Below are 22332 nucleotides of genomic sequence, written 5' to 3' on the forward strand. Positions count from 1 at the left end.
GGCTGCAAGCTATGTGGGAGGGGGTGATGTAGAGGTGATACGCGCTGGAATTAGAGATCGTATGCCAGCGCGTAATGATTGGATGTGTAGGTGGTGACGTGCGCTGACGGTGGAGGATCAGGGGTCAGCGCGGGGTCGTGGGTTACGGGGTACTGATTGGCTGTGGACCGGTGACGTGCTGAGAGGGAGTGATCGGGTGGCAGCGCGGTGTGATTGGTGGAGGAGTGTTAACACGCGCTGGGGAAAACGGATCGTAGAGAGAGTGCGTCGTGATTGGTTCATTAAGGAGCGATGCTCACGCTGAAGTACGCATCAGCTCCGCCTCTCGTGAGCAGGGGCTATAAAAGGGGATGCACACAGGCGTGAGGGCAGTGTGTAACCAGCGAAGAATGAAGACGGGGATGAAGACCTAGGGCCCTGCGGTACCTAGTCCCGCTGTCCTAACGGGACCGGGACTCTGTGTAACCCAGAGTCGAGTGTATTGTGTAGCCAGGGACATAGGGTCTACACGAGTCGAGTGTATTGTGTAGCCAGAGGCGTAGGGTCTACACGAGTGAAGGGTATCGTGTGTAGCCAGAGGCCTAGAGTTTACACGAGAGTAGTGGAGTGTGAAGTCGGAAGAAAGGAGACTACACGTTGTATTTTGACACGTAAAGATTTAATAAAAAGTGTGTTCCCGTCAAGAAGTTCCTGCCGTCAATTCCCATACTTCACATGGAAGAACGTCCAAAACAACAGACAGGCGCAGTCTTTCAGCCTTAGTCAGTGGCATGTGTTTTTGGTGGCGGAAACTACGACATGATGATGAACTTGTTGACAGTAACGGGGAAGATGAAATAGAAGAATCTTCTGATAAAGAAGCTGAAAATACTCATTATGATGCTGTTCCTGCTGTACTAAGGTTTCACGATGTTGGCTACTTAGAATATGATAAAACGACAAAGCTATCGAAAATATCACAGCCTCTTCGCAATGAAATGATTACTTGCATTTTCAGCACAGAGACAATCTATCATCAGTATCCAGAGAACGTTCAATTACATCAGCATGGTATAAACGCCGACTAGCGAATGGAGAGGAAGTGAATCGTTTGTGGCTATTATATTCACCAATCAATAAAGCTGCTTACTGTTTCTGTTGTCTATTATTTACATCATCGAGTTCAAACTCACGAGCTTCGTTTGAGGTAACAAACGGTTTCAACAAGTGGAGAAAGCCAGAAAAACTAAATTCTCATAAAAATAATCCTAGCCACCGCACAGTATATATTTGTTTTTCTCTCGTTCAACAATTCGTTGCGAAGAGTTAAAAAAAAGCTGTGCCCATCACAGTAAAGCGGGAGTCTGAAACACGCTGGAGTGCACGATCAGAAGCTGTTAAAGCTATCTATGAAGGACTGGATGAACTAGTAGGGCTGCTAGACAAATTATCGGAGGACGTAACTATGACGCCTGAAACCAGAAGTGATGCAGAACAATTACATGTGTAGAGGTGTATTTGTAACGGTGTATTGGTACGGATGGCAAACAAACACAAGGGGCGTGGTTATGGCCGTACACAGAGAAGGTGCTCACACCGACGTCCGCACCTGCATCCCCCACGGCCCCCCCGGGGGGGGGGCGATTGCTATAAAAGGTGGTGAGCCGGAGGGCTCGAGGTCGAGTGTTAGCTTTAACCAGCGAAGAGTGAAGACCAGCTAGAGTAGGCCCTGGAACTCCCCTGGCTCGCTGTCCTTGTCAGGGCCGACCAGGGAAAGCCGGTGGCGTGGCCCCGAGAGCCCAGACTGATGTTCTTATAAGAGCCGGTCTGGAGACTCAGGGTGCCGGGAATTCCCAGCTTGACCAGGGCTGGGATAGATAGCCTCCCTTAGCTCCGTAGTGGAGGACCTGGGAGCAGGCTAGCCGGGGTAGACGTGGGGCCTCCCTGTTAGACGGGTAGAAGGGGCCGCTACCCCTTCAAGTGTTGTGTATCCCCGGCTCTGTAAATACGTTGGTGTTAATAAATACGTGTGCCTCCAACGACGTCGTCCGAGCCTCCTGCAACTTACTACACATGCATGCGTATTAAATTTTAACTTCATAGTTTTATTACATTTCTGGAATGTCATTCTTGGAAAAATTGATCGTCTTCAGAAGCGCTTACAGGATCCTACTATGAATTTCAAGGAAGCAGCAACTGATCTTGAATCTTTGGAGCATGAATTTGTAAAGCTTCGTGATGATTTGAGCCAAGTTGCTGTAGAAAACGCCAAAACAAGATGCACAGCCTGGGGGATCGATGTGGACAGAAGAATTAGGCGACGTCGGAAGAATCCAGGAGAACTGGCAAGAGATGCAGGACTTTCAGCAGCAGAAGAAATTGTGCGCGTTATGAAGAGCGTATTTTATCGACCTCAACAGGAGATGTCAACACGGTTTTTACGACTAAAAGACCTGCACACAAAATTTGGATTTCTGCTGGACGTCAAAACTCTTCTATCCGACACAGATGTCGATGCAATTCGTCGAAATTGCACAGATTTTGGAAATTTCTATGACACCGACATCAATGGCCACGAACTTTTCACAGAAATTGGAGATTGCAAAATGCTGCTCAGTAACCGGAATTAAGTTCTACCAGAAACTACTTTGGATCTTCTTGGTTTTATTGTGTTTTATGGAGATGACATATTTCCGAATTTGCGAATTTCACTGCAAATTTTATTAACAATAGCAGTTTCAATTGCAAGCTGTGAGCGGTCGTTCAGCAAATTGAAACTTATTTTGTCGTATTTGCGTGCTTCAATGGGACAAAATCGTCTCAGCTATCTTGCTCTTCTTAGCGTTGAAAGAGACACATTGGAAAAAACAGATTTTTATTACGTGATTGACCAGTTTGTGACAGTGAAATCAAGATAAATTAATCTTTTGTAGACTATGTCAAACAGTCTACGACAGTGACTGAGTGAGCCATGTAATATAATTTCTATAAATTTGCTTCTTTAAATACAATGTTTAATTAAAATTCTAATTGTTGTTCCTTATTCGATGTAATAGGAAAATGTGATTAAACGGGGGGGGGGGGGGGGGGGCGCCAATTTTATAGTTCGTCCCCGGGCGCAAAATATCCTAGCTACGCCTCTGTCACCGAATCACACATTTTGCAATTTGAAATAGAGTAACTGGTTAACCACTTCATCTGTAGCCTAAATTATCAAATGTAAAGCAAATATCTGCCCTGAAATATTTTATAACCTTTGAAAATGTATTGAAGGGTTATGGCGCGATGCATGGCTCGTTTGTGCACACCTGCATTAGTACAATATTGTTTTAAACTTGCTCCTGTATCCGTGTTTTTCTCTTTGCATCCAAAAATATTTCAAAACATTCCCTCCTAGGTATAAATAACATCACTAACATTCCCATCCATCACTTATCGGCTGCTCCGGCCTCAGCAGACTCCGCAGCCCGGGTCGTCTTCTCTCCAACACTGCAAAAGATTGCACCTCGCATGCTTTTTAAATCCTTTATATTAAGTTCACTTGCTTGCGTGCTTGCTTGCTTGCTTACGACCGTGCAAATCTTTCGGTCGTTTTTTAACCCACTTCCCGTGATCCAATCGAGCTGACATTTTGCACACAGACTCGCTGTGCGTGACAATTTCTTTTCGTGAAAATGTTTTTTCCAAAATTTTACACTTTTTAGGTAAAAATAAATTATATTTACTTACCAATTGCTTAATGGTGGCAGGCAATCATCTGACCCATAGGTGGCAGCCATCTCAAGCCAGAGGACGAGAGGACTCTAGCCGCCCGTTTCAAAGACCAATGTGGGCTGGGTTGTGGCCCATTGAACACGCATATAAAGGATTTATAGTGAAAAACTTTGTTTTTACGGGTTAATTTTTTCAGGCGAGGTCGGGCTTCCACACGTGGCATAAGGCCACATCTCCCGTGCATCATGCACTTCGCATTACTCACCTAAATTATCTATATTTCACATATGTAATTTAAATTGTACAATTCAGTTGAATTAATGCTGACCAAGTTTTAACTCTGATAATCCTCAAAATTTGGTTAAGGTTAACCCTCACTCTAATAAAATATGTAATGAAGTTTGGAAAATCCCTTTTTACCTGTTCTTATTCATTCAAACGCTGGTCTTTACAAAACAACTGTCTTTAACTTCAACACAATTTAATATTGGTTGAACACCCATTTACAAAATGGCATGTTTAGACCAAAGTGTGTGAAATAAATGTGTTGCTCCATATCACTATGTGTGTTTTTCAGCCGACCTTCGCAATATTGGTTGTTCATGGGAAGATATAGATTAGTGGCATGTGGCATCAGTACTCCAATGCTTATCCAAGGGCAAGGCCAACCGCTAGAATTCTAAATAAAGATTTAAACTCGCTGCCACGCGACAGATTTTCTGTATAAAAGGGGCTGCCCAACAGCAGGAGGCCAGCACCGTCTACCACAGTAGCAATGTCTCTCTTCTGGCTCGTCTCCTGCTTCGCCTTCATCGGCGCCGCCTTCGGTAAGGACTGTACTGCCATTGCACACCTGTTGAACTCAAACACTCACAACGTAAAATGGGAGTCGCACGCAGCGTGGTAGGATAGGAAATCTACGCTTTAAGGCTTAAATTGAATTCCTTTATAAGGCCTTCATAAGAATACTAATTATAGAGCAGGGGCGGTTTCTTCATTAGGGCGATTGGGCGACGCACCACCAATGTCATTCAACCACAGTCACGCTAGCCGTCACTGTCAGCCTCTGGATATAGTCCAATCAGCGTCATGTCACGTTCTGTGGAGTACCGCCTCTTTTGGGGCGATTTCACTCCGGCTGAGAATCGCCCCGAGTGGCCCCATAGACTTACATTGAAAGATGTTTTTTTTCGAACGGGGGCGCTCCAATGCATTCTCTATGGCTCCGGGAGGGCAAGCCCCAACGTGCTTACGTCATCATACGTGCTTACGTCATCATACGTAAGCACGTTTCATCCAACAATATAATTTATCGCTACCGAGTGGAATCTTTAATAAAATAAACTTGAGTGGTTTGTTTTAATAGTGAGTATATAAACAAACAAGATGTATTGTAAGAGTCACTTTATTTTTCATTAATATTAAAGAAGTGAAGTTGCCTTTACATGCGTAAGCTGTTAATTTATTCATTGCATGGGTGGACCTTATCCTTATCAATCATCCAGACATTTGCCCCCCCTGAGAGATTTTGCAGGAGCCGCCACTGTTATAGAGGCTCTTAAAGATACGCCAGCTAATTTTTTTATTCATCAATCATCATGCGAGAGAACCATTTGAACATGTACGCCATAGTGAGGGATTCACTGAACCCTGGGTAATTTTTTGTCGATAAACCAAGACATGGTGTACACACAATTTGCCAGAATACTTTAACGAAATACATTAATAAATCCCCCAATTGATATGAGAGCTGGGGAAGATGTACATACATTTTGCCTTGGGATGAAATTCAAAAGATATGTGTTTTAAACTATCAAGATTGTGTAGACAAGCAGTACCAGGGTTACAGAAGGGTTAGGTTCCTGAGAAACATCCGTAACCCGAAAATTTTACGTCGGAAACTAAACAATTTCCCCCTCAAATCAACGATAAAATCCCATATCTGGAATAGTTGTGCCTCCCCTACCGTTTTCTCTGAGTATTGTACGGTATAACGCTGCCATCCGCTTTCTTTCGCAACCTGTATCGTATCGCTGTACATACGCTCTACACTTCCTATGATGTTTTCATTTGATCAAATATCTACCCTAACACTGCCCATAATTCAACGAATGGAACATACACTGGACTGTGTATAATTATTTATGAATACCACGAAGCATAGAAAACAAACAATTACGTAATGCTACAAAGGAAAAGAGACTATGTGACGGGTAGTCGACTCAGGGTACCAATGTAACAGCGTAACTCAAAGCTTTACCCCTCACCCTCTGTATTCATCCGCAACCTCACCACGCTGCACCATTTGCGCTTACATAACTAATGCAAACATTTATGCATACAGTATTGCAATTTTTGTTACGTGATTTATAGGATAATAATTCCTGCAGTCACGAAAGCTCCAAAATTAAGATTAATTTCCGTAAAGTCGGATTTCCATAAGTCGGATCTTCCACACACTATAGTTTTTTATACACATAGCGCAAAAATGCTGTCTAACTATAATTCTTTCATATTGTATGTATGTAATCATGGGCAATGATCTATCCGCTGGTGGATGAATGCCCCACCAAGCCGTCGACTTCTCTCATGGTCTAATGATGCAACAATATTTACATAGCTCCTCCACTAGCTTTGTAGGTAAATCATTCAAGGAGCCTCTGCAGACTGCATCAGCAGTAGGCAATGCTTCCCACCTGATGACGGACGCTTGTGTTGCGCACGAAACGTCGTGATTTAATTTAGTTGTTTCATTTATTTTATTTTTTACCGACGTGACTTTACCGAAAAAACAAAGAGTATGAATCCTTGCAGTCACGAAAGCTTCAAATCGAGAATTGAGCATCTGTAATGTTCACGATAAATGACCGTTATCTTTACACATCACAGGGTGCGGTGTCCCGTCCATCAAGCCGGTCATCACAGGCTACTCCCGCATCGTCAACGGCGAGAATGCGGTGTCGGGCTCCTGGCCCTGGCAGGTGTCCCTGCAGGTGAGTGCTCAATGTTAGTATATCATGAGTCCACATTGACATGAACCGTATCGCGGTGTCCACGACACAAGCGAAAGTCGGCCTGTACGAACTGCTGTTTGGTATGTGAGGTGTGCTACGCGTGTCCCAGAGTGCGACAAGACACCAATTCTGTCGCGTCTTGCCACTACAGGATTCCACCACATGGCACTATTGCGGTGGCTCCCTCATCGACCCCTCGTGGGTGGTGACCGCTGCCCACTGCGAGTTCAAGTAAGCGCATGCAGGAGTCACTGCACCAGCATAGCACCGCTCATTGTTAACAACTTTAAAACGAGGAAGAATATCTTTATCAATCAATAAATGTTCGTTTTTCTTAAATGCGTCCGCAGCCCGTCCCGTGACCGCGTTGTCCTGGGCGAGCACGACAGGAACTCCAACGCCGAGAACATCCAGTCTCTTGTCGTCTCTAAGGTAAACTTGCGAGCCATGAATTGACCTCATGAACATTCCCTGCAACTTCCTAGACATTGCAATGGATGAAGTTCAACTGAGACCAATTGTGTTGATCAAGTACCCTGAATTTAACAAATGTAGTGAGTTTAAGGTATTATAACATCTCGTTCTGTTTGCACACACAGGCCATCACTCACCAGCAGTGGGACTCCTACAACATCAACAACGACATCATGTTGCTGAAGCTGGCTCAGCCCGCTCAGATCGTGGACCGTGTCTCTCCCGTCTGCCTGCCCGCCGCCTCGGATGTCTTCGAAGATAACATGATGTGTGTCACCTCTGGCTGGGGCAAGGTCCGCTCTTCCGGTGAGCATCAAAGACCAATAATTAACAAAATTTACTTTGCGCAGGGTATTCATTCAGACGTCCTACAGCGAGTAGGCCTATACAACTTTGACAGTAATTCGTGCCAAATAGTTACTAAGAAATATTATTAAAGAGATGATCTAACCATTATTATGCTATTTGGCATTCTTCTATGTGTGTGTTCACAGCCTTCAACACGCCTCCCATCCTGCAGCAGACCGCTCTGCCCATTGTGCCTACCCCCATCTGCCAGCAGAAGTGGGGCACCGTGAACGTCATCACCAGTGTCATGATCTGCGCTGGTGGTGCTGGAGCCAGCTCCTGCATGGTAAACGTTAACGGCCTTCCATTACGTAGCTAAAGTGGTATTTGAAGTAAGCGTTTTAATGCCTACACCAGAAGGTAGGCGATCATCATTGGAGGTATGAGGGATGGTGTGGTTTATGGGACTGTCTTGTAAAAATGTAACATGTTTGAAAGTAAACCATTGATGAAAGTAGTTGACAATTTAATAGGATTGAACTTTGATATATACCGCAATACTTAATTTTAAGCAGCAATATATTTAGTATTTCATCATCTAATGTAAATTGGTGACAGCTCATTATTACCATGCACAATGCACATACATTATTTAAAAAAAAATGTGTAATGATTGCAGACCTGCACCACCATATAAGTGAAGTGTATCTCAACACAACTCAATTGTCATCAAATATGGGTTGGATGGTTTTATTTTACTTTATTCTGTCTCGATATCGAGGCTCATTCCGATATGCTTGTGGTTATGCACCTTGCGTATCTTCTCTCCAGGGCGACTCTGGCGGCCCCCTGGTGTGCGAGAAGAACGGCGTGTGGAACCTCGTGGGGATCGTGTCGTGGGGCAGCAGCTCGTGCTCCACCAGCATGCCGGCCGTGTACGCGCGCGTCACCGCCCTGCGAAGCTGGATAGACCAGACCATGGCTGCCAACTAGACACACCGATGGGCAACGATTCAGTAATTGCTTTCAATTGGTCGCATTGGATTCGTGATTGTGAAGACCTTGGATATTGTACGAATCAATTTGTTGATGACATGTTTTATCATTAATAAAGTTGTTGACCAAAATGTTTTTCCAAAAAGTTTGATTTATTTCATCCTTGACTTGTTTTGGTTTAACACGTAGGCTTTCGCGACCAATATCATCCATAATACAGGTTTTTTTGGGTGAGATCGCGTATTCCATTTGTAGGCAGTTTAAGGAATACGAGTTTAAAAAATTAGGAAATGTAATCTAAACATATCATACAATATAAACCACATATTTTTTTACAACAGTAACATAGCTAATATTCCAACAAGCTAGTCGACCTTCCCAATTGCAATTCTAAATTTATACTCATGTATATTCTTCATTCATTTAGAAATTGCTTTCCGTGCACATCTGAAGTTTTCTTTTTTAAAGAGGATGACGTCGTCATGATTGGACTAGAGTTTGGAAACCCATGGAGTATGTTATATGTAATGAACTCTGTCATATCACTGCAATTTAACTCTAATCGTAACGTGAACAAAACTTCAAAATTTCAACTTCAAGATTAGCTTAACACCGAGTATAATCATACAGGCAGACATTGTCGAACGCAGGGGTAAGGTTCTTGGAAAATGCCATATTGGGAAAAACCACGTTCGACAATAAAGTTTATGGAAGTTGCATTTCTGAGTCTGAAATGACCAACCCCTCCCTCTTTAACTAAATATACATGATTTCCACCCTTGTTATTATGCTAAAGGATGCTGAGTTACTCTCCATTTCTTGTGTTTGTGTGTACACTCTTGATTTTTCAATTTCACCTCAATTTAAACCCCCATCTCCATTCCTCTTTCCGCACCGCGACACTCATTCCCCTAACTCGCCCCCGACATGTAATTGCCAGCACGGTGCTGGCCCCTAACAAAGTCACTTGAACGTGAATGATTTGCCATTTAGGCGTCCATATGAACTGACACATTTCCTGCGTGTTCTGACTCGTAAGGATTTTTAGAATTTCTTCATTTTTGTAAAAAAATCTCCAGAACAAAGAGCGCTTTGACGAATTAGCGTTGTACGGGGTCGCGCTTAGCGAGATCTGCCTGTATGTTATACCAGGCAGATCTCGCTAAGCGCGACCCCATCGAACGCTAATTCGTTACAGCACTCTTTGTTATTATTATATAACATAAAGCACGGCCGGCCGGGCTGCAAGGACACAGCACCTATGGTGGCGGCAGTGAGGCTGGTACAACAGAATGGGGAGCCCTTCTGATGCCAGCAGGGTGTGCGGCAACAGGGCGAAACGCTCAGAGCAGCGGGATGATGGCTGCCCGTCATCCCACAAACACCCACGCACATAGTGAAATAGTGCTCACCACCAAACCTCTCCACATGGGTTTTTATCCTGGCAACCTTGAAGGTTATTTTTCCATGAGTTTCTCACATGAGAGGCGAGTAGGGGGCATTGGGGGTGATAGAAAACCAATGTGTGTATGATTGAAAAATGTGAACCCAGTGTGAGATCACCTTCAGGAAACCCAAATAACAATTATAGTTACGTTATAAAATGAGAGGGCAGCCTGTCCTACAGATGCGTTATATTCTCCATCGGCTCAGTCCTCTTCTCTGAACTATTCTCTGCTATTGACTCCATCTCTCCTCTGTTGGGCACTCTCACCCACCGGACACTACTCACCTGATGTTCGCTGCTCACATCAGGCTTTTCACTGGTCAATGATTCTATCAGCTTCGACAATTGCGCACCATCCATCGTGCATTGATTAAAGAGATAGCGAGGATGTTTTTCCATGCATTCATCATCAGTCGCATGGACGATTGCAACTAGATCTTTTGCTGTTCTAGCACTGTGCATCTACGTCCATTCTGGCCAGTGTTCAATGCTACGGCTCACCTGATAGTTCGGAAGCGGAAATTTTAATATGATAACGACCTCGATATGAGACGACTTAGAATGGCTATTAAATCTAGATTTTATAAACAAAAATAAACTTTGCTTACTATTTTACAAGATGCTGCACCAATCCGCTCTGTCTTATCTCACTGAGCAATCAGTCCCTCCAGAAAAACGCGATTATGCGATCGCAAGATTCCACGCAAAATCAGCCAAAGTCCGCATATTTATGCGGGGGGCGCGTTTTTTCAAATACGCCGCACTTTTGCCGCATAAATTGCAGATTTCCGCGCGCAAAATATGCGGGCTTGCATGATTTCATAATCCCCGCATTTTCGTTGCAAAAAGTCACATATATCTTAGCAGAAAGTTGAAAAATGTTGCGTTTACTTCACACAAGCGCAGCCATTTCCCCTGTTGCCATGGGGACGTTATGAAGTGTTAGAGGCTACGTAGTTAGTTTTATTCAGGAGTTTATGCAACTTTACAGTTGTAAGATTGCACTTTTTTGTTAGTAGTATGTAAATTTACATTACTGTAAGACTGTACTGTTACTGTATTGCTTACGTTACTGTGCACTGAAAACACTTATTTTAACAGAAGATGTCTGTTTTATATAGCTACCTCTGTAAAACAGGAAGCACACATTTTATTTTTTAATATTTTATTTATTCATTTTTACAGAAGTTGTAGCATATTCATTTTGTAAAGCTACAGAACTTGTTCGACTCAATGTTTTGTAAGTTTGAGCCATCTGTTTGTTAAGGTCTGAAATAAAACAAGATGAGAACTTAAATATTCCCAGCACTTTCTGTGATGTAGTATGCTTGCTTATCATAGGAAGTAATAAGAAATGACTCTTTACATTAAAGTAGTAGCCTAGTGAATAGGGTGTTGGGGGAATCACTTTTTTTTCTCTTTTTCATCAAACCGCAGTTTTTGCAAGTTCCCGCAATTTTTGCAAGTTCCCGCAATTTTTGCAAGTTCCCGCAATTTAATCGCATAAAATTGCATAAATATCCCGCATATTCCATCGCATTTTTTAAGAAAACGTGCCGCATAATCAACGATTTTTGCCCGCAACAATCACCAAAAAAACTCCGCGTTTTTCTGGAGGGACTGAGCAATGTATACTCGCCTCAATGGACCCCAGACGATGCACTCTACAATTCACAGCTCATGGTGATCTACTGTACCCACGCACACACAATACTCCCATGACACCATTCACCAGTCATCCACTTGACCCTCACCATATACAACTGACACATAACTACTTGGTAGACACCACACTACTCTGCTGACATTTAGACACTTTAAACTCCTGAATTCAGTAGACATCACCCACCACTCACCTGCCACCAGCCTCATCGTTAATACATACTCACCAGACCAATTGACTTGATAATTACACCACTAAACTACACCCTCAACTCCAACTACACCAAACTGTACTCCAACAAGGCACTGCACAACGTCACAATTGTAGACTACACCACATCACTGTTAGTGCGCCATTCCTCAGCACAGGTCAACCGAAATGAAGAACCGACTTTTACCAATAAAACTTGAACAAAACAAAACACAACTGAACAATCACAATAACCAACCCACTCGCAACTCCCCCAAAAAGTCACCCAACCGCACAATTGGGTCTTGACTCTGGAAATTCTTCCGGGCCTCACGTCGGAGCAGCTTACAGTCTCAGTCAAGACTTCTGGGCTCAGGAACAACTTGCAGTCTCAGACCGCTGAGTTAGATTCAGTGAAGACAGGTGCAATCTGTTCATTGTGGGACTTTAAGAAGCATTGTCTGTAAGGCCGTTTGTATATTTATGATACTGGGAATGCTCCTTCTTGGTTCTTTCGGTAAAGTCACGTAGAAGGGAAGTAATAAAATAATAAAAAATAAAAAAATAATAAAATAATTCTCACGACGTTTCGGCTACAACGCAAGCAGCCGTCTGCAGGTGAAGAATGAGACACTACCAAGCTAGGAGCTTATATATACGCTGGGTTGGAGGTGCAAGAAGAGCGCCTTAACAAAAAGAATGTGCATATGAAGAGGAATTTAGCATATTCATGGAAAATGCGTAGGAGGTGGGCGAGGGGGTTTCAAAGTCATATTATGCCCATGCATTATGCAGGATCAGAAGCACCAAGGGAGGGTGCAGGGAGTAGCATTAACAAAGGAAAGGAATGTTAATAGTATGTTGCTGCAGTTATTAAACAACCACGTAGAAAACTAAAGTATAAACTACATAAAAAACTAAAGTATAAACTGAATAGCACCATCAGTATACTTACTATACTCTACAATAAGCAAGTAATACATTACAATTCTACGTCGTAAAAATTATATAATATGCTTCCATCTAAACTTTATTCTCTTACATCACACGAGCATACACCGTACTATATACTGCCATAGATAAACCCAACATTAAATTATATACTGTATTGCTATAAACCACCCTATACCTTTACATTTTAATATAACACTATGTATTATTCTACCCACCCTAATGTGTATCACACTGCTATATGTTTACTATACAATTACGATACTATATATTACTTTGTACATTGTATTAAGCATATAAATGTTATACTATTTGTTATTATACACTGTACCATTGACCGTCGTGTCAATGGGTGAGTCGTGGGGGGAAAAACTTGCAGCGGAGCAAAGAATCCATTCCCTGCGGAGAATACAATGCCAGTGAGTGGAAACGCGGTCTGAAAGTCACCGTAAACGTGAACACAATCAGTTAAGATCCGAAATGGTTAATTACGTCCTTCCAATGATTGCTAAGCCAGAATCCATCTTCTCGGTTAAAATTGTCTCTGTGTTTGTATATGTGGATCGCCTCATGAACGAATCTCTCATGATAGCCAGATGGCTTGCAGAGAACCTCTGTCTTGGAGAAGTCAATGTCATGTGAGCCCACTGAGTTGTAACAGTGATCTGCCACGGCTGAGGTGTTTGTCCTACCGTGTTTCAGGTCTGCTTTATGTTCACGGATGCGGTCCGAGACATGTCGTTTGGTTTCCCCAATGTAACTGCTACCACAGAGGCAACTTAGTTTGTAGACGCCAGGGTACTGTATGTCTGGAACCACATCTTTAACAGACGGTACCAGATCACGGATTTTATGTACTGTGTTGAATCGGACCTGGATCTTGTGTTTAATCAGGATTTTGGAGATATTTTTTGTGACCCCAGCAATGTAGGGTAAGGTGATGGTCTTGAAAGGCTCCTCAACAGGATCCTTCTTGATGGTTGGAGTGATGGCTTTGCGGATTGTGTAGTCGGAGTAACCATTAGCCTTAAGAGCTTGGCGTACGTGTTTGAGTTCACTGGAAATGTGTTCCTGGTCGGAGATGCATTGGGCTCTATGATATAGAGTCTTGATGAGGGAATTCTTCTGGGATGGATGGTGGTGGGAATCGGGTTTTAGGTAAGCATCCGTATGGGTGGCTTTCCTGTAGACAGAATGGCTCATTGAACCATCAGGTCTCATTTTAATTAGGACATCCAAAAAGGGTAGATTACTGGGAATGCTGTTAGAATGTTAGGATTTCCATTATAATGCTGTAAATGCCTTTATAATGCTGTAAATTGTTATGATAAATATGAGGCCTAGTTAACAACGAAGCCTGCCACTTGCATTATCGTGAATATTATTTGTAGTTGGATAAGTCGTGCCAGACTTGGGCCCATGTAACTTTAATGCAATCTTAGAGCAAGGATGAAGAAGTATCTCATCCACAGTTCAGTGTTATATGCAGCACTGTACATTTAGGCTACAGTATGGTGATTACACAAAGTGACCTTATTTAACACAGTCGCTTATTCTCTTGATGTATAGTTATGCAGTGCTAATGTAGGTTCCTGGTCCATCCAGGACCTATTGTTGAGATTCATCTTATCTAAGACAATGTTTTGATGCTGCAGTGTTCATTCATTGTATTGATATTGTAAGTATTAACAGATGCTGTATTTTGTGCTGTGTTTTTCCATCAGTTTTATTTCGTTCTATTCATTAAAAACGTTGGAGTCGGATTTTCACCCTGGCTCTGAAAATGTATTGAATGCCAGGTAAACTACTTCGCGCAACGCAGCGCACAGCGAGGCCGTGACAGTAAAAATACATTCTTCTTGGAGCTCTCAACCAGCCAGCTCCTCAGGCTTAGAAATCTCAAGCAGCCAGCTCCTCAGGCCTGGAGCTCTCAAGCAGCCAGCTCTGCAGTGAGTCTACATTAAACTTGTGTTCTAAGCATCGCAGCATGGAAAGCCACAGTTCAGCAGGGAGAGATGCTGAAACAAGTGATTTAAACAATCCAGGACCTCCAATAATTCCTCAAGAGAACCAAGGGAGTTCAAGGCCCCAAAGAGAAGTCAGGCTGACACAACGGGCCTTGGAAAGCTATGATGCTGAGAAGCAAGACTTTGATGCCAGGATACAAAGGGCATGGGACCGGGTTGAAGCAGGTATAACTGAAGGTCACAACGCCTCGGACACAGTGGCCTCAATTCAGCGGGCCATACATCGAGTGAAGGTCGGAAGTTCAAGCTACAAGCTGCTGGCAAATAAATACATCTCCCATCTGAAGAAGGTGAAGACAGACGAGGGCATCGAGGGAGTGCGCATTCAAGAGCACTTCTTTGAACTGCTCGATGATAATGTGAAGGCAGTGATACAAGACACAATGGACCGTGTGGAGGGCTTAAGAGAGAGACGATCTCAGCACTTTGTCTCATTCAAGTCCATCACAAGATCTAAAGGCTCAGCTCACTCACAGTTATCATCTGCCAGGATGGCAGCAGCTCAGGCACGTGCAGCAGCAGAAGCAGCAAACGGCCCGTATCTCCTACATGGCTGAAGAGGAAGCCATGATTATTGAAAAGGCCCGCATTCATGAAAAAGCAAGCGTAACCAAGAGTACATTGGTGGCTACTGCCACACGGAAGAAAGCAGAGCTGGATGCTATTTAAGCACCCTACAACTCAAAAAAGAAGCAGCTGCTGCAAAGGCCCAGGCAGAGGTGCTCGAATCAGCAGCCAATCTGGATTAGGAAGAGAATTGGAGTGAGTTTGGCACTCAGATATCTCTCAAGGACCGTGATCAACTTACCAGAAAAAAATATTTTGGACTGGTCTGAACAACGCACCAATGCTCTACCACCAACCGATACTTAGCAAAGGCGGATGTTGAGACATCACCACCTCCATGCCGAGTGAACATGAATGATGTCCACGGGAATGGTGAAAATGCATACCCTGCCCTGGCAGTTAATCACCAACTCAGCATCTTACACGTGGGGTCAGACAAGAATGCATTAAGTCAGACCCACTTTACATACAGTCACATAAAGAGATCAAACCAACGTGATCAAAACCTTTTGGGCCCATAATCCAATGCCATCGCGAATGATGGCATGCAAGGCAATGCAGCCAATAATATCACCTCACAAGCGCCAGTATGGACACACCCTGGATTAGCAGGCATATGGGACTTTGCTAGGTACTTGGCTCACCGTGAACTAATCAACACAGAACTCGTAAAGTTTGATGACCAATCTGATAACTATCGAGCCTGGAGATCTACCTTCAGGAACGCAATCAGGAATGCAGATATCTCAGCAAGTGAATGACTCAACCTGTTGGTGAAATGGTTAAGAAACAAATCTGCAGAGTATGCAAAAAGGATCTGGTAGGCAAACATGGACGACCCTGCCTCAAGCCTGCATACGGTGTGGGAGAGGCTTGAGGAGTGCTATGGTAGCCCAGAAACCATTGAGAAGGCTCTCTTCAAGAAGTTGCAGAACTTTTCAAAAATCTCTGGTCGAGACAATAAAAGGTTACATGAGCTTGGATATCTTCTGATGGAACTTCAGTCAGCCTAGGCTGACCTCTACTTACCAGGTCTCATGTTCCTGAATACCTACCATTGAGTGAACCCCATCGTAGAGAAATTGGCATTCGACGTGCAGGAGAAATGGAGAACAAAGGGTTCCAGATACCAGTCAGAGCATCAGGTTGCATTCCCCCCATTCTCGTTTTTCTCAAGGTTTATCCACAACCTGGGTCGAACCAGAAATGACCCGAGTTTCATGTGAAGCACAACGGGGATCTCCAGTCCAGATCTCCCAAAATTGAAAGAGCAACGGCTGAAACGAGGAACAGCGAGAATGCCAATCTCTGTACACAAGACTGAGGTCTCTCCTACATTATTCGCAAATACCGTCCAGGCAACCATCACAAAGAAAAAGATTGAAGATCCAGAAAGGCAATGCCCATTGCATGATGAACCTCACTCTCTCCAGAAATACCGTGAGTTCAGGAGGAAGCCATTGGAAGAGCATACGAATATGGGGGAAATCCCATTAGGGTGTTGGTGGACACAGAAGCATCAGTCACCATAATTTCTGCGCTCATGTTCTATATGTTACAAGTGGATAAACGTCGCCTAGAACCCGTTTTTATTACATTTTTCACAAACGGCGGTAGCTGGGAATTGTTGGGAAAGTAAAAACGGAAATCCACATAGGGGAAATGTGTTTATCGGGCCCCATATTGGTCTCTTTGGCCATAGCAGTACCATGCTTATTGGAAACTGATTATTTCAGTTGGCTACCCATTAAAATACTAATGGATCAGGGCTGTATTGACACGCTGTCAGGAAGACAGATATATTTTTTGCAGCCTGACACAGAGACAGGGAAGGCCGCTAGAGTCACGCCCTGGTGGGAAAGTTGATGTCAATTCTGCTCCTAGCACAGGTTCCCTTGCAACATCGATCGCCACTAATTACATCTGGTGCGGAATACCAATTACAGTGTCACCATTGGGACCAAAGATCAGTCGACATTCACTAACGGCAGCGAATACCATTTTTAAATGGAACCAGTGATTATATATGCAAGTTTTGAACACATCAGAGCAAGTGCTAACAGTAATTGCACAGATTTACCTCGCAAGTGAATAAAAAAAAATGAAGTAGTGACAGGGATACAGGAAGTTATGGATGGGGTAGGGTTTCCCTGGGCAGGGGAAATCGTTCATCGGAACCCTGAGTTGACTCAAGGTCAAAGAGACCGGCTTAAAAGTCTCCTTCCCGAAATCAATTATATTTTCAATGAGGGCCCGTATGATTTGGGCTGCACTGACTTGATGCAGCACAACATTGAAACGGGGAATGCTCAACCATTGAGACAGAACTCATATAGAGTGGGTCCGGCAGAAAAGGAGCAGATCCATCGAGCTATAGACGAGATGTTAAAAGCATAAATCATTTCTCCATCGACCAGCCCTTGGGGAGCACCAGTTGGACTGGTGATAAAACCAGATGGCTCCATGCGTGTTTGCATGGATTTTCGACAACTAAATAAAGAAACGATAGCCGGCAACCTTCCACTGCCACGTGAAGCTTGTACTGTCGGGCCTACAATGAGAGATATGTTTAATTTGTTTATACAACGTCATTGTTTTGAGTAGGTCGTTTGAGGAACACTTGGTGAGGTTACGTCAAGTTATCTTGAAAGTGAGAGCTGCTAGACTCAAACTGAAACCCTCAGCGGGAAGGGGATATCAACAGACCCTGAGAAAACGTTAGCCGTAAAAAATTGCCAGACACCTACTTCGGTACAGGAAGTGTGACGATTCCTAGAATTTGTTTCCTACTATCGTATATTTGTACCCTCATTTCGCTATAATAGCGAAATTCTTGCAAACCCTCACATCAAAGGGATGTGATTCCAGTGGTGGGAGGAAGAAGAGTCATCATTCCAAGCGCTTCGCTCGAGGTTGACTGATGCTCCCCCACTAGCATATCCAGATTTCTCACTACCATTCATTCTGGATACAGATGCTAGTGATGTCGGTATAGGTGCTGTGTTGTCACAAAAATAAGGGAAAACAGAAGTAGTAATTGTGTACGGGGGTCACGTGCTTTCCACCACTGAACAGTGCTATTTTGTGACTCATAGAGAACTTCTGGCAGTGGCAAATTTTGGCACGTTTTGGTTACCAATCATGTGGCATTGCAATTCTCGCTCAGAATGGATCAACCTTTGGGACAGTTGGCGAGGTGGATTGATGTCACACACAGGAAGGGTACCCATTATCAAGGTTACCGTGCAAATACACATGTGTGTGTACAATGGGAGCGGCACAGTGGAAAATGACCGGCGACATCAATAAATGTGTAGTGGTATAAGTTAGCAAAGAGAGGGTGCAACTGAGGTCACGCAGAGGTAATAGGGGAGAAGCAATGATTTGAGCGGGTGCATTTGGGGATGAACAGGTGCAAGCGTCGAGACTTGACTTAGGCTCTGGAGAGGCGGCAGAAATTAGGTAGAGAAGCATTAATTAAGCGGGTGCATTTGGGGACAGGCAGGTGCAAGCGTTGGAACACGGGGTAAACGCCGGCGAGGCGGGATATGGAGGTGATAAGAGAGAGAGCGTGTGCTGGAGGCGCCGTAGAGGTGCCAGCTTAATGGGGGGTAATTGAGAACCCCTAATGAGGAGGAATATATAAGGTAGTGTGCGGAGCAACACCGGGTGGTTGTTGGTTTGAGGTCAAGGGATGAAGAACACAAGAGTCGGGGAAAAGACGCCTGGGACCTCGCCAACGAAGGGTTGGCAGAACGTCACTAGGCATCTGGAGAGGACGCTGTTGCGCTTTTGCGCGATTTCCGTCGTTAAAGTGGCGGGAAGAGTCGGCGCATCCGCCAGTGCCACCGCCAAAGTCGTCGCCTGGGTTGCCATCATCAGCATGTTGAACAGGTAAGTAACTGCCGACAGCGTCCTCTCCAGATGGGCAGTGACGTTCCTGCCAACCCTTCAATGGCGGGCGGACCGGACTTTCCCCAAGCTCTCCCTCTTGCGTCGGCGGCAGCATGTCCTCCGGCGCCCGCCGGCTGATCTGCAGTGTCAGGAGCTGTGGCGAGAATGATGTCTCCATTGTTTTCATCATAGGAGTAGTCGACGGGTAGGTTTATTTTCTTAGCCACTATCTTTGACATGACGGCGACATAGGTTCTTGACCACTTCCACACCAAATGTAGCGAAGTACTCACACGTACACTCTTATCTTTTCTCCTGTGTCACTTTATTTACCTTGCATCCAGTGTGGATGCTCCTCACTTACACTAACATACACACACCCTTGTTCCGAACTCCCTGCTCCGCTATCTTTCTCACTCTATACTCCGAAATCTCTCTCACTCTATACTTCACCAACCTCTCACTCTGTAATCCACTATGCTCACACTCTATACTCCGCTAACCTCTCACTCCATATTCCACTCTCCTGTCCTGCTTCCCTCACACATCCACCCTTATCCCTGCCCCCAGCAGGGGATCAACCAACAATGCTGGGAAGGACGAGGTGAGGAGGGCGAGGTCCCAGGCGTCTTTTCCCTGACTCTTGTGTTCTTCATCCCTTGACCTCAAACCAACAACCACCCGGTGTTGCTCCCCACACTCCCTTATATCCCTCCTCATTAGGGGTACTCAATTACCCCCCATTAAGCTGGCACCTCTACAGCGCCTCCAGCACACACTCTCTCTTTTTAAATTCTTTATATTAAGTTCGCATGCTTGCGTGCTTGCTTGCTTGCTTACGACCGTGCAAATCTTTCGGTCGTTTTTTAACCCACTTCCCGTGATCCAATCGAGCTGACATTTTCCACACAGACTCGTTGTGCCAGACAATTAATGTTCGTGAAAAAAAATTCCCAAAATTGTACACTTTTTAGACAAAAATTTTTTTTTTACATATATTCAAATATGACTCATTCATCGCTTTGGCTGAACGTCACAGTATAAGAGCCCAGAGCGTAACCCCTCCACAGGCCGTGGCGAAGTAGCGCAGTTGGTAGCGCGCTCGCGTCTCATGCCAAAGGTTGCGGGATCGATCCCCGCGTCCTCCACAGGCGAATATATTTTAAATCCTTTATATTAAGTTCGCTGCCACGCATATAAAGGATTTATAGTGAAAAACTTTGTTTTTACGGGTTATACTTATTAAATCCTTTATATTAAGTTCGCTTGCTTGCTTAGGACCGTGCAAATCTTTCAGTCGTTTTTTAACCCACTTCCTGTGATCCAATCGAGCTGACATTTTGCACACAGACTTGTTGTGCGTGACAATTAATTTTCGTGAAAATGTTTTTCCAAAATTTTACACTGTTGAGGGAATTTTTTAAAATATTTAATTACCAATTGCTTAATGCTCCCAGACAATCATCTGACCCATAGGTGGCAGCCATCTCAAGCCAGAGGACGAGAGGACTCTAGCCGCCCCGATGCAACGCATATAGTGAAAAACTTTATTTTTACGGGTTAATTTTTATCACCTCCATATCCCGCCTCGCCGGCGTCTACCCCGTGTTCCAACGCTTGCACCTGCCTATCCCCAAATGCACCCGCTTAATTAATGCTTTTCTCCCTAATTGCTGCCGCCTCTCCAGCGCCTAAGCCATGTCTCGATGCTTGCACCTGTTCATCCCCAAATGCACCCGCTCAAATCACTGCTTCTCCCCGCATAGCGCTGCACGACCTCAGTTGCACCCGCTCCTTGCTAACTCCGCGTGTTATGCCACTACACATTTATTGATGTCGCCGGTCAGTTTCCACTGTGCTGCTCCCATTGTACACACGAATGTGTCTTTGCACGGTAACCTTGATAATGGGTACCCTTCCTGTGTGTGACATCAATCCATCTCGCCAACTGTCCCAAAGGTTGATCCATTCTGAGCGAGAATTGCAATGCCACATGATTGGTCCGCACGGTAACCAAAACGTGCTAAAATTTGCCACTGCCAAAAGTTCTCTATGAGTCACAAAATAGCGCTGTTCAGTGGTGGAAAGCACGTGACCACCGTACACAATTACCACATCTGTTTTCCCTTATTTTTGTGACAACACAGAACCTATACCGACATCACTAGCATCTGTATCCAGAATGAATGGTAGTGAGAAATCTGGATATGCTAGTGGGGGAGCATCAGTCAACCTTGAGCGAAGCGCTTGGAATGACGACTCTTTTTCCTCCCCCCATTGGAATCACATCCCTTTTGGTGTGAGAGTTTGCAAGGGTTTCGCTGCTATAGTGAACCGGGGAACAAATCTACGATAGTAGGAAACAAATTCTAGGAATCGTCACACTTCCTGTACCGAAGTAGGTGTCGGGCAATTTTTTACGGCAAACGTTATCTCAGGGTATGTTGATATCCCCTTCCCGCTGAGGGTTTCAGTTTGAGTCTAGCAGCTCTCACTTTCAAGATAACTTGACGTAACCTCACCAAGTGTTCCTCAAACGACCTACTCAAAACAATGACGTTGTAGAAACAAATCAAACATATCTCTCATTGTCGGCCCGACAGTACAAGCTTTATGTGGCATTGGAAGGTTGCCGGCTATCGTTTCTTTATTTAGTTGTCGAAAATCCATGCAAAACCGTATGGAGCCATCTGGGGATATCAACAGTCCTACTGGTGCTCCCCAAGGGCTGGTCGATGGAGAAATGATTTATGTTTTTAACATCTCGTCTATAGCTCGATGGATCTGCTCCTTTTCTGTCAGACCCACTCTATGTGAGTTCTGTCTCACGGCTTGAGCATTCCCTGTTTCAATGTGGTGCTGCATCAAGTCAGTGCAGCCCAAATCATATGGGCCCTTTCTGAAAATATAATTGATTTCGGGAAGAAGACTTTCAAGCCGGTCTCTTTGACCTTGAGTCATCTCAGGGTTCCGATGAACGATTTCCCCTGGCCAGGGAGACCCTAACGCATCCAACACTTCCTGTATCGCCCCCACTACTTCATCTTCTTTTATTTCACTTGCGAGGTAAATCTGTGAAATTACTGTTAGCGCTTGCTCTAATGTGTTCAAAACTTGCATATATAATCG

General features: G+C 44.3%; 1 protein-coding gene across 1 annotated transcript; it reads left to right on the top strand.

Moving 5' to 3' along the window:
• Positions 1–4399: 4399 nt before the first annotated feature.
• Positions 4400–8596, top strand: LOC133350794 (chymotrypsinogen B-like). The gene is made up of 7 exons (XM_061565528.1): positions 4400–4520; positions 6583–6686; positions 6859–6938; positions 7058–7139; positions 7307–7487; positions 7676–7815; positions 8301–8596. The coding sequence occupies exons 1-7, from the start codon at positions 4469–4471 to the stop codon at positions 8460–8462; spliced, it is 801 nt and encodes a 266-aa protein (XP_061421512.1). The 5' UTR covers positions 4400–4468; the 3' UTR covers positions 8463–8596.
• Positions 8597–22332: the final 13736 nt, after the last annotated feature.

Source organism: Lethenteron reissneri, chromosome 35 (assembly GCF_015708825.2).
Source record: "Lethenteron reissneri isolate LAM-NWPU_2019-01 chromosome 35, ASM1570882v1, whole genome shotgun sequence".
In the NCBI taxonomy this organism is placed as follows: domain Eukaryota; kingdom Metazoa; phylum Chordata; class Hyperoartia; order Petromyzontiformes; family Petromyzontidae; genus Lethenteron; species Lethenteron reissneri.